The sequence below is a fragment of the Phoenix dactylifera genome, chromosome 8 (assembly GCF_009389715.1).
Source record: "Phoenix dactylifera cultivar Barhee BC4 chromosome 8, palm_55x_up_171113_PBpolish2nd_filt_p, whole genome shotgun sequence".
NCBI lineage: Eukaryota > Viridiplantae > Streptophyta > Magnoliopsida > Arecales > Arecaceae > Phoenix > Phoenix dactylifera.
Window position 1 is genome coordinate 17,582,115 of NC_052399.1, and position 12,796 is coordinate 17,594,910.

General features: G+C 41.4%; 2 protein-coding genes across 3 annotated transcripts; both read left to right on the top strand.

Annotated features, from left to right (window-relative positions):
• Positions 1-69: 69 nt before the first annotated feature.
• LOC120111603 lies at positions 70-1,603 on the top strand. The gene is made up of 4 exons (XM_039129113.1): positions 70-313; positions 411-670; positions 793-934; positions 1,017-1,603. Exons 2-4 carry the CDS (start codon positions 532-534, stop codon positions 1,237-1,239), a joined length of 504 nt encoding a protein of 167 aa, XP_038985041.1. The 5' UTR covers positions 70-313; positions 411-531; the 3' UTR covers positions 1,240-1,603.
• A 3,439-nt stretch (positions 1,604-5,042) lies between these two features.
• On the top strand, positions 5,043-7,257 carry LOC103710925 (WRKY transcription factor 22-like). Of its 2 annotated transcripts, XM_008796855.4 has the most exons (3): positions 5,048-6,017; positions 6,141-6,254; positions 6,357-7,257. In XM_008796855.4, the coding sequence occupies exons 1-3, from the start codon at positions 5,644-5,646 to the stop codon at positions 6,901-6,903; spliced, it is 1,035 nt and encodes a 344-aa protein (XP_008795077.2). In that variant the 5' UTR covers positions 5,048-5,643; the 3' UTR covers positions 6,904-7,257. The 2 variants fall into 2 exon arrangements, with proteins under 2 accessions (XP_017699232.2, XP_008795077.2); XM_017843743.3 differs by having other exon boundaries at positions 5,043-6,017; positions 6,141-7,257.
• The last annotated feature ends 5,539 nt before the right edge of the window (positions 7,258-12,796 follow it).

Genomic DNA, 12,796 nt, shown 5'->3' on the forward strand with positions numbered 1-12,796 from the left:
GTGTGGGTGTCAGTGTTGTTGGCTTTCCAGTTCTCTTGTTCGGCAGGTTAATTGGTTAGGCGTTAGGATCCTGGTTAAGCTGCCCAATAGATGTCCGAGCAAGCCCTAGTAAACTTTAGTACTTGTGAATAAGCCAGGACCCTATACAATTCTACGGACTGGCTAGATCTAGCTGACTATTGGGCAGGTGAAAGTGCCAGGGTCCCACTAATGTTGTGGCCTGTAGTTATGAAAGGAATTCCAGTAATATTTGTACCTGAGATGCAAGGATCGTGCACAGATTGCAGTCTCACTAAGAGGATCCGCAAGAATGGTAAGAGGAGCACCATGCAATCTAAAGAAGCATAACATTTTATCATTCTTAAAGCCTATATAACTAGATTAATAGCCTTTTCCTGATATGCGCACAGCAAGGGAAGCTCTTGCAGATTGCCACCTAGATAGGATAAACATCTGAGGGAAGAAGAAGAGGAAAATACCCTATATTTTTCTCCAGTGTCTATCCCCATGGAGTGGAATTAATGTGCGCGAATGTCCAAAGGGATTCCTGTAGAGAAATTGTTCAATCATGGACATCAATTTACCATACCCAAGAAAGGCCATATGAACACAGTAATGATTGAAAACCACCGGACAAATAAGATGTTGGTGTGTGGCTCAGCAACATCATGTAAGTGAAAGTAATTTCCTGTTTTTAATTTTTTATTTTCAAAGGCAGGTATGTCCACTAGCGATGTTGCTATCTTAGAATGTGCTGATGATGACCAGCTTGATCTCAATGCTGTGCTTCAGGGCTGGGGTTAAACGAAAATGCTGAAGGGAGTCATGGCCGGCCAACAAGTCAAGCTGATTTTTGGTTCCTTTTTGGCAACTTTTTCCGAAATCCATGGTCAGAAAAACATGGAATACAGCAAGTACTAGGATCAAGCACAAGGTTTGCCATTGCTGTCTATATTCCCAATATGTCAAGTTTATTATAATTTGAATATGATTATTTTATCTTCACCACCATGCAGCAAGGATGGAGATGGTATCGATGAAATTTCTCTAAACCCCCCTGCTCCCGAAGATTCGATGGTTGGCATCTCAATGGTTGCTTGGGGGCATATGAGCAGAGCCAGCTTGAAGAAGACAATGGAAGACCTGACAGAGGAGCTTGAGCAAGCAAGCCAAAAATCAACAAAACTTAATGAAGACAAGGATCCCCATAGACTTTTCACAAGCACGACATCTCCTTGACGGCATTTCTTGGAAGAGAAATCGGCCAGAATCGCATCCTTACATCATGTTCCATGAAGATGCATTGCACCATACACTGGATCTTAAACAAGAAATCACATTTTGATCAGTCGACTTGAAAGGTCCACCAAGGTTTTACTTACAGAAGGTGGTTCCACATAGACTTGAATTTGTGGGAGCCGCCGATTATTCTTCAGCTAATTCAGGAAAACTACGTGTTATGTCTTGGTGCAAGTGATAGCAATAGCTATGAAGCTTCTCCCCTGTTCAGTGCAAGTGATTTGATAATACTATAACAGTGTAGCCACATTCTAACTTACACTTTGTGGAGACCAATTATGGAACCATTAGTGTTTCGTGGTCCCTTGCAATATTTATATGTTACGCTTGCTTTCCATGGAATGGTTAAGAGGTTATTAACGGTTGCGAAGTGTGGCCAAGTATCTGGCCCTTCCATGTTCGTTGGGTCCTCTTCGGCCTTCTAGAAATCAAGGAAGGGTCCATGGAAAGGGTCTTCTAAGCATCGTCGCAATCAATTAATAGTTTCTTTCACTGATCTCAGATTCTTTCCCCCTGTTTTTTACTTTTCCTAATGCAGTGATTCTAATTCCCACCATTGTCGGATGCTATCGGCAGAGCACAACAAGGATTGATTTGATGAAAATATATAAATATGGCTATATTCTGAGAGGATCCTGGGTTCATGGCCGCCCACAACGTTGTGCGTGGAGACAATGGGGAGTGGGGGGGCGCTGCTGCGGCCGGAGTGGAACCTTCATTGCCCTCCGTTTTGGCCGGAATTCCACTGGAAAGTGGCATGCACTTATGACGGATGCATGAATTAGAAAGTGATTGGCTGTTCGTACATGCATCACGTTGAGAGGAAGAGGAGAGCCACATGTTTTTGAGCCTGATGAGTGCCAAGTTTCAACTTTTTCCCCCCTTTTTTTCGCTTTTCTTATTTTATATATCTGCGGATAAATTTGTGGGGCACTTGTAGGCACCTCGAGTAGCAGACTAGATTAAGTTGAACCCAGACAAGAGCACATTAGAGGATCAATTCTTTCCGTCCGTACTGTTACCAATTGCATAAGATATAAATGGGTAATGACAACCTGCATGGATAAAATTTTGTACTGTTATCTCACATGGACTTTGCTACAGTTCACAAGAGTTTGGTGAGTCTAGTAGGAATCAAAGCGATTTGGTCTATTTGAAAGGTATGCTGCTAAGACAACTAGTAGCAGCACTAAAGCTAGCATTATACTCTATATCCAACGCAACTGAAGTTCCTTCACTTGTCTCAAAATAAAACAATTTTATATCAACTTGACTCAAAAAAGTTCTTCGCCATGATTAACTCGGGCAGAACATTGGCTGCCCAACCTATTCATGGAAAATACCAGAATACGTACCCCAAAAAACATGTATAAAAAAGAGATTAATTTTAACGGGGCCCTTCAAAGTAGGAGTACCGCCACATGCCTCAAATGGTATGGATTTCCGGGACGTTGCGTGCGTCTTCAATGCAAGTTATTTATTGTGGCGGATGGAGCTGGCTGCTGATCTTGTTACGCTAATGATGATGTAACTACGGCATGTACCTATTTCTCTCCTTAGGTGGCTCGACTTCTTTAAATAACGGAAGCTGGCGGTCATCTTGATGTAGCAAGCTGTGACCCAAATCTATTTGTTTAACTAATATTCCTCCCTCGATATTTTTGATAGCTGGTCCGTCGGAAGTTCTACATACGTGACGAGCGCGATGTATTGACCCACTTGACACACAGTGGTGCAAACATTTCAACACAACCGGCTGCAATACGTAAGGACTGATGATGTTATGATGTCATGTAGGGAGTTAGAATAGATAGATGATCAAGACGAGACAAGTATGGGCAGAGAATGGTACTGCATTACGCTGGATCGATGTTGAGAGAAAAATTGAGAGAGAAGATAGGTAGAGTAGGGACGTCTATCGCTCCGTCTTCTCGTCCGATCTGATCTTCTGGGGAGTGGGATAGGATTGTTGGGCGTGAAAGGGTCCATTGTATCGGCTATAAGGCTGCATTATGTTGTAGCTATACAGGCTACGAGTGTAGGTATTGCCCCTCCTAATTTCTCTCTCTCTCTCTCACTCTCCATCCTTGCTCATGGTCACATCAAGGTGCCACCGTATTGTACGTGCTCTGACCCCGCTATCTAATACTGCTATGTGCACTATGTGGTTGTGCATCAGACCAATCATCATATCTCATTCACATCATTTATCATGCCCTTATTATTATGTTCGAAAGTACTATTGTCTACACACTGTATGTAAGCCTAAAGCCACTCATAGTTCCTGATTTCTAGGACTCCATTATCAGGCGCATATCTTGATGCCCGACCATTGAAACCAATAATTGTGTTGGCTGCTTGCACTGCCTTGTGGTGCACACAATTTAGGCAATAATTGTTCTGATGATTGATAGATGAAAAGAAAGGCATATTGCATGGTGCACATAATGTAGGTTATAATTTATTGTTATCATCAAACTATAGGGAAGAAGGGCTACTCATTTTTGGGAAATTATATCCTAGATCATGCATACTACGTCCACAATGCACCATAGAAAACAAACCAAGATAAGATATACCTGGCAGCAATCTGACATAAGCGCATGATTAATAGAGCTCATAGGAAAAGAGATACGCGATTGCTGTGATGTATCACTAATATGGTGCATGTATCATTTTTTGAATGTTCTTCTCTGAGCGATGTGCCGCTTTTTTAGCGATCACTACAACAAAATCAGATATTGCCGACATTTTTTTATTGTATATACCGATGCTTATAAGTATCATTAGTTTTATTTTTAACGCTTTATAAAGTGTTGCAAAAGTGTCGGCAATGCGAGCGTTGAAAATCAATTTGTTGATACTTTTAAAAAGCGTCAGTAATTAGACACCAGAAAATTGTTTTTTACGGAGTGCATGTAATTATAAATTGTCATTGTTTAATAGAAATGTCTCCACTTTTTTTTCGTTGAAATCCATATATGCTCTTTTTTAATATTGTCGATCCCATGATAATTCCCACTTAAAACATAACACTGGCTTACTATTTTCGATGAATATCTCTTGTTCGTCTCTCTCGTTAAACAAACTAAGCGCTCCCCACCGGCATAGCCATTGACCATCGTTAGCCGGCCACCAATCATGTAGCAGGACCCACCAAGCCTAAGTTTCAAGAAAATAAATGTTTTAGTGCATCATAAACCATTCTCCACTTCAGTATTGATATTATGAGGATTTATATTGGCATGTATTTAGTTCAATATGAGCTATATCATATGCAGATCTTTGGTACGAGACCAAAGAATTCGAATCACAATTTTTTTTTGACTTGCCTTATCGGATCTTGATTGTTACAAATGGTATTAAATTTGACTTATAATCTATATAAACCAGTGGAACACAAGTTAATGAGGAGTGACCATATGCTAATTATGGTATCTATAGTTAGATTTGATTAAATATGGATTCTTTACGCAGTAAAAATGCTAAAGTTTGAACGAATGCCTACGTATGTTCAGTTCCACTATTTAATTTTATATTATTATGCATTGAATAATTTTTTATATTTATATAAAATTTAATTAATTCAAATAATATTTTCTTGATTAGTCTTTTATTATTATTATTATTATTATAGGTTTGGAATATAGAACCCGCCTGGGAAAGACCGGCGAGGAATGTCACGGGCGAATTTTTTGAGGACCACCGTTCGGGGACCATTAGCGAGCCAACTAGCTTATCCCACGTGTAGTCCACGTGTCCAGCCCTTCGTTCGCTCCCGCGTCATTGCTGGTGCAGCTGCAGCCGCTCCCTCCGCGGCGTGGACTTGAAAATATATTTAATTAGCGTGCGAATATTACTGTTAACTAAATTATATCTTTTTCTGAGGTCCGAGGACCACCTCGCGTGGAAGCGTGTGGAAGCGACGACTTTTTTTAAATTATTTTTCTTCTCACGGCCCTATCCTTTTCTCGGTCCCTGTCTTCTCGCCCCTTTGACATTTAACCAAAGTCAAGTTGGAAGCCCGAACCCAGTTTCCGGCCTTCTGAAAACCATGCGCACCTCCACCTCCACCTCCACCTCCACCTCCACCAAATCCCTCTCTTTGCTCTTATCCCCCCTTCCTCTATAAATTCCAAAACCGCTCCCCCCCGTCTCCAAAAAAAGGTCAGCGCCGCTCCGTCCTCCCCTCTGCCTTCCGACTTTTTCTCTTCGTTGCCGCCGCTTTCCTCCTCGAAATTAATGGTTACATAGCTCGACTCCGGAGCTCAGATCTCGAGCCAAGCGCGAGTTTGGAGGCATAGTTTTTCCTTGTTTTGGTTTGGTTTGTTCTCCGAGGTGGCGATGGACGACGATAACTGGGATCTGTACGCGATAGTGCGGAGCTGCAGGTTTACGGGGCGCCCTGCGACGACAGACCCCTTCTCTTCCTTCCCTCCGCCCTCAGGCCTCGAGGCGGAGGAGGCGGCAAGGCCGGCGGAGGAAGGAGGGGCCTGCTGCGGTGGCGGCATCCCCTTGTTGTTTCCGGATATGTCGGAGACCCAGAACGTTCTCCAGGAGCTGGAGGAGCTCTGCAAACCTTCCTTCCCCAAAGCCCAGCAGCAATCGCAACAGAGCAGCCCTTCCTCGCCGCCGTCCCCCGCCGTGGGGGACCCCCAGCAGCAGCACAGCAGGCAGCCCCACCGCCCCCTATCCCAGAATCCTCGCTCCAAAAGAAGGTAAGTGCGCCACCCACCTATTTCCTTCCATTCCCTTCTAATTAAAGCCATTCGTCAAGAAAAGAAAAAGTGGATCTTTGGCTGAAAAAAAAAAAAAAAATCGGATCTTGATGTGAATACCAGGAAGAACCCGCAGAAGAGGGTGGTGTGCCATGTCCCCCCCGACGGTCTCTCCTCCGATATGTGGGCCTGGCGGAAGTATGGCCAGAAACCCATTAAGGGCTCGCCTTACCCTCGGTTAGTGATCCACCTGTTCCTCCTCGTTCCTTCTTCCAGTTATTTTTGGTTCCCAAAGAGAAGAAAAGAGGCAACTTTTTCGGTCGGTTTCTCTCGGAACAGGGGATACTATAGGTGTAGCAGTTCCAAAGGCTGCTTGGCCCGGAAGCAGGTGGAGCAGAGCCGGATGGATCCGGCCATGTTCATCATCACCTACACCGCCGAGCACAACCACCCGTTGCCCACCCACCGCAACTCCCTCGCCGGCAGCACCCGCCACAAGTTCTCCCCTCCCCCTTCCTCCTCCGCAACCCAGCCGCCCGCCACCGGAGGCGAAGCCAGCGACGGCCAGAACCTCCGTCCCATCAATCCATCCTCAAGTCCGCCTTCGTCCTCCACCGCCCCGGGTCTCTCCCCCACCACCCCGCTTACGGCCTCCATGGAGGACGAGCTCCTCCGCCACGGCCCCCGCCCGCGCAAGGGGGAGGGCGGCGACGAGGTAGACGACGACGAGGAAGAGGGAATGCTACTGGTGGAAGACATGGAAGTGATGGGCGTGGATGACTTTCTCCTCATGGGATTGGATGAGTCTTCCGGTGCCCCGGCCACCTCCGCAGCCGCATCCACGGGCGGCGATGCCGGCCGTCACCTCTACCTTCCTCGACGATGACAGTGCCTTCGGGGGGCACTTCTTCCCTCCCCCGTGACTGTCCAACAGCAGCAACAACGCGGCGGCCGCCGCCGCCGGCAGCTGACGACAGCCCTCTGCTCCTGCTCCTGCCATCAGACAGCGGAAAAGGGATCGAAGAGGCTGGAAGAAAGCATCTGATCCGTTCATTCGCATCCCTATTTTTTTAATATTTAATTACACCATATACGCAAAAAAAGGAGAAAATTAGGCCAAGGTTCTAATGTTCCATGTTCTCTCTTTTGCTCTCCGAGAGCCAGAGACGGCAATGCTTGTAATTTTGTTGACTTGTTCTTTTGATAATTTTGGCTGTGCGTGAGATGTGTTCCCTGATGATTCGGTTGCTCTTTGTTTCTGGTCGTATTTCTTTGTTCGGTCGTAATTTAATTTAATTTTTTATTCTTCTTTTGTTTGACTTTTTGTGCTTCTCCTTGTTTCCGGCCAACTTAGAATTTTTTGGGTAGAAGGTTATAGCATTTTTAGGCCTGTTTGAAAGTGCCGTTGATAGTAGAGCTTTTGAAAGTAGAACTTTTATAAAAAGTTGTTTACTGTTTGGTAATTACATTTTTGAAGTGCTATATGTTTGGTAAACAAATTGAGAAAATACCTTTATATGATAAAATTACCATAAAGAATATTGCATAGTATTATACAACAGAGCATAATAAAATATAATATATAGTAATACATAAATATATGATATAGTATAATATTACTGTAATATAATATAATATTATTATAATATAGTAATATAACATTATATGCTATACCATAATAATTTATATTAAATTATTTAACATAAAATATCAATATATTATGATATAATGTAATATAATATTATATTTATAATATAATACAATAATAAAGATACAAAATATTATAATTATCAGCGTACATTAATTTTTCATAATATAATATAATATTAAATTATTTAACATAACATATTAATATATTATGATATAATGTAATATAATATTATATTTATAGTATAATACAATACTAGGAAATAAGAATATTTTTTTTTTTTAGGACTCCAGCAGATTTTTAGGTTTATAGAAGGAACAAAATATGTAATTGTTATATTCTATTACAAGTATTTTGGTCAAAAAAAAAGCTTTTCGACAAAGCTCAAAACAGTTTTTTCGTAAAGCTTCGAAATAAAGCTTCTTTCAAAAAAAAAAAATTTTTTAACATTCTGAAAAAACTAAAACAGGTTTTCAAAATTTTTACCAAGCATCCTTTTTCATCCAAAAATACTTTTGGAGGCCAAAAAATACTTTTTGGCTCTCTAAAAACTTCCTTAAATGGGGTCTTAGTCTCCCTAATACCTTTTTTTTTTTTTTTTTGTTATTTTCTCGCAAAGATTACATAATTATTTTAATTGACTTTAGGTTTAAGTATGTAGAAAAGATCTCGGACTGGCAAGACAGTTGTCGATTGGGGCACCACCCACCGAGGACCACATGGGAGAGGCCTCGTGCTGCCACGTAGAGATTGGGATGGACGGATACGCTGTCGGCACGGCATACGGTTTTCTTTTTGCAAATCACGCTGTTTACTGTTTGGCACTATCATCCTGTCATTAATTAGGAGATGACTAATCGTGATTATAAATATTTTGGTTATCTACTTACACATATACATACATACATACATACATATATATATACACACACACACACATAGGTATGTATGTATGTATGTATGTATTGGTTATCCTAATACAACTGCAGCACTCGGGACTAAGATTCGATGAGACGTGGTTATACGACCGTTAACATAATTTATAAGATCGCCTTGTCGATGCGCAGCGATGATTAGAAAGTGATTGAATAATTTGATGGACTGCACTAAATGATGCACGCCGATCTCACTCTCTTAGATCTAGTCAAATCCACATTCTTTGTAGATTCCAGGGAAAGGTTGTTCTCATTGGGCCATTGTCGTGGAGCCACATAGAGTAGCATTTGCATGCACATCTTTTAATTCTATCCTCATGGGGGGAAAATATAAGCCTACAAGCAGGTATTGCAAGAATGACATATGCCAGTTCCATGCACGCCGGTACCGTAATAGCGCTGGGATGACATACTCATACGTGGGATAACTCACAGATCGAAAAGGACACGCGGAAACTTGCGACTCGCATCGAACATTTTCTGATGGAAGGGGGGCTCAGTGGGGACTACCACGCAAGTAAGTTCGTCCTCCCCCCTTCCCCCATCTTTTAACCAAAAAAAAAAAGAAATGTTTCCATACGTGTGCAATTATTTATGAAGTCATTTAGTGATACCAAAAACACTAATTATGTGGAAGATCACAATCTCACTCTTATGCATTGCATACGTGCAATGCTAGCACATGTATTGGATGTATGGGATGCTTCTTGAAGATATGGCTTCCATATGACCATGTGCTATAAGAGCTGGTGTTATTGCTATTTGCTTGTATTTGTTTTAGTATGATACGCTTCCCTTGCACAACAAAATTGTATGCTTGCTAACATGAAAACAATTATTTTCGAAAGCAAAGCCGTACTGAAAATTGGAGTAATTCATACCTTTCTATGAGAGATGAAACTGAGGAAACCTAGGACACAAATGACTAGAAAAAAATGTCGAAACTTAGCTTGTTTCATTAACACGCAATTGCAACTAGGCACCATGCATGGACACGCCTTTCACACAACTCCAGCATTAGATGAGAAGCAGCTCATACACCATGCGACCAACTCGCAGGTGCACTCGGAGCATGCAAGAATCCTGTTTGTATTTCCCATTTCTTACAAGATCATAACCAATCGATCCAACAATAGACAGCTTCTAAACTCCCTTGGCAAGAATTTTCAACTTCCAGGCCATAACCATATGCGAGTTGGATGCACAACTAGGTAATCAACTATTACATGAATGCATGCCATGAGGAGGCAAAGAGCATCTACACATACTACGCACTGCAGAAACTTGTTTTATGAAGCCACATTACCAAAATGCAGGATGAGAAGAGCTTCTAAGTTGATGTGCCAACAATGAGGTAGGGAATGAAGCAGGTGTAGTTGGCCCCCGCCTTGTTACTGGCCAGCCGTGCATCTACTAGAGATTCCTCTATATCAGTGTGCTCATAGCTCGTATAAACTAATATGATGCATGTAGGAGTTTCAGATGATTACGTGATTCTCTTGCTTGCCTTTACAAGGGAAAGCTCATCTAATCTTCTCCTCAAGAAAGCAAAATACTCAACTTGGCTTGACCAGGCCGATATCAGGAAGGGGAAAGCGAAAAGAATCAGATGCAGACAAGGAATTGCATTCGCCCAACTGCCAGACGTTATTGATTTGACAGTTGACAATTTGCTCCATCCCATTTGACCCATTCTCCTCAAAGTCAAAGGCTTAGACTTCAAAACTTGAGTGCCCCGTTGGCATCTCAAGTTATTGGCTGTATCTTTGATGTCGGCCACTCCTCTAGCTGTCAATGCTAGATAAAAGAATTTTAATTAATCTGTTCATTTCCGGTTACAAAACCTTGCGTTGTCTTCTGGACATACTTCCTTCCCCTACGTTATATGATGTCGATTTCATATTTTGAATATCTTAGAAAGCGAAAAAAAGTGAGAGAAAAAAAAGGCATGCGAGTCGCCAAACACAGGGTGGCAATGAAGCGAATGATCTTATATGACTTGTAAACAAGACAATTTTGGACCTATTTGACATGGATCAAGAAACCAAAGTTTTTAAGTGTCAATGGACCAACTCACTCGTGAGAATTCCGGTTGTCCCTGTCCCAGATATCGCATATCTTACTGAGAGCAAGACCTTCCGTGGAAGTTTGAATGTAATCATAAACATCCATCAAAGCATTGTCTCCCAACTTGTGTCATCACAGTTGGATCTTCAGATTCATGAACCTAAGCTATTTCTTCCTCTCAGTTTTAAGCACATCGTTGTTCAACTAATACTCCCCTTTTGTAGAAAAACTGCAGAAAGTAGTAATATGGCGGGTAAGAACTTGATCGACAGAATCTAGGCTGACAAGAACCTCTTCAAGTCAAGCAACGAAGATTATATGGACCATAATTTTTTTGACTGACAACAAAGATAGTCAACTCAAGCATCAATGACAGGAAGTTACATGGACTTCCATTGGAGGTGGATGAAGAGGTCCGTCCACAAGAGCATCAATTATGTCAATATATGGAGATGCAACATGACCGCGCGTTTTATAGGCAAAACAGTCGGCAAAAATTTGGAGAAGGCTCACAATTAAAGAAAGAATATTGCAGAGCGTCAAAAAGCAATTGGATAAATAGGAACTTCAACAAATCTCAAAACAGAATAGATTACCTAAGAGATAGAGTAAGAGAATATGCATTTATTTCACTAAGTTGATCAGGAATTTAGAACATTCGCAAGCAAAATTTATAGGTTTTGACAACTAAATATACCAAGATAAACAGGCTGATAGAGATTAGAAGGCTTAGAGAGAGTATTTAAGGTTGCATCGGCTGCCTAAACTTAAATCAGATGTCCTGTGAGAATATGTCCACACACAGTGTCGACAAACTTTGTATTGTCCAAAACTTTTCATAATCTCATCTATTCTATAGCAACAGCCCAACAAATCATAACGAGGACTCTTTGTAGTGTGCAGCCAACGATGCAGGATTCTATGGGTAGAAGCTGCTTCATTAGCTTTGCGACTCTCTTAAGTATCCCAACTTAAGATTTAACTGATCTGAACTGTTAAGTGGGAGGAACATGATCATCTTTGAGCTCTATAGAAGAACGTCCAACATCCTTCTGAAGAATATAGCCGGCATGATCATCTTTGGTCCCAAATGCTTTGGATTTGTAGATGCCAAAATAGCCAGCATCCTTCCAATTCTCTCAGGCTATCCCCTTCTCCAGCTAATCCTAAAGAAGATATAACTGCCAAGAACCTACTGCCTAATCTTTAAGAAACTGGTACTGTCTGTCTTATCCTCCTAAATATCTAACACCATGTGCATCACCAGTAACAAGCTTTCATGGAAAACAACGCAAAGTTTCAATGTTTCAATCCGGTACACTATATAAAAAAAAATCATTTGTAGCTTGTGTCCAGGGATTGCAAGTAACTCACAACTTCATGTCCCAGCAACATCCTACGATAATCACCACAAGAAGCAGTCATTCTATTGGTATTGTATGTGCTTCTGCAGAAAGGAGATTTTTTCCTTCAGCAAACAGATTATCACTAGAATAACTGAAGTAACACAATCAGAGATCCTTCATTCACCTGCTTTGTTTCATTAGTGATTTCCATTGTTGGTGAATGATGAACAATGATTTCAAGGATTCTTCATTACCCTCATTCATCCAAATTGTATGTCTCCAATACCAGTTTTTTATTCTAGCACACTATTTATGACACCAAAATCTAATAAAAGCAAGTCCTACCTAACCATGTGTAAAATATTCGAAGAATTTGACAGCTAACATCAAGAATATTGAGTTAGCTATATCAACAATTATGAGAAAAATTAAAAAAAAAAATAATTTTTATGATGACATCAAGTCGCACTTTGAACCAAGTCCCTGTTATGGCATCAACACTGATGCCTCATCTATATGGCAAAATTGCAGAGTAACTCATGAAAATCACCGAACCCCTAGGGCATGAAGATGAGCCAGACACCCATCTCTATCCAATAGAACACAAGGTTCATCCTTGAGAAATTTTGGCATCAAGCTAGCCCACAATAGAGATGATGTTGAAGCCAGATTGTTCTTAAAAGAGTGGAGAAGAAAATGAAGGGGCAGGATTTCCGCCTCAGCGACCATCTTGATTAGTGAAACAGAATGAACAAACAGAGGATATTGTGAAAAGATGAGCAG

Excerpts from the sequence above, each read along its gene's own strand:
- LOC120111603 (XM_039129113.1), top strand. The coding sequence starts at position 532 with ATGTCCAAAGGGATTCCTGTAGAGAAATTGTTCAATCATGGACATCAA. Across the intron at positions 671-792 it reads GTGTGGCTCAGCAACATCAT|GGCTGGGGTTAAACGAAAAT; the intron begins GTAAGTGAAAGT and ends GCTGTGCTTCAG. Across the intron at positions 935-1,016 it reads GTACTAGGATCAAGCACAAG|CAAGGATGGAGATGGTATCG; the intron begins GTTTGCCATTGC and ends ACCACCATGCAG.
- LOC103710925 (XM_017843743.3), top strand. The coding sequence starts at position 5,644 with ATGGACGACGATAACTGGGATCTGTACGCGATAGTGCGGAGCTGCAGG. Across the intron at positions 6,018-6,140 it reads AATCCTCGCTCCAAAAGAAG|GAAGAACCCGCAGAAGAGGG; the intron begins GTAAGTGCGCCA and ends TGTGAATACCAG.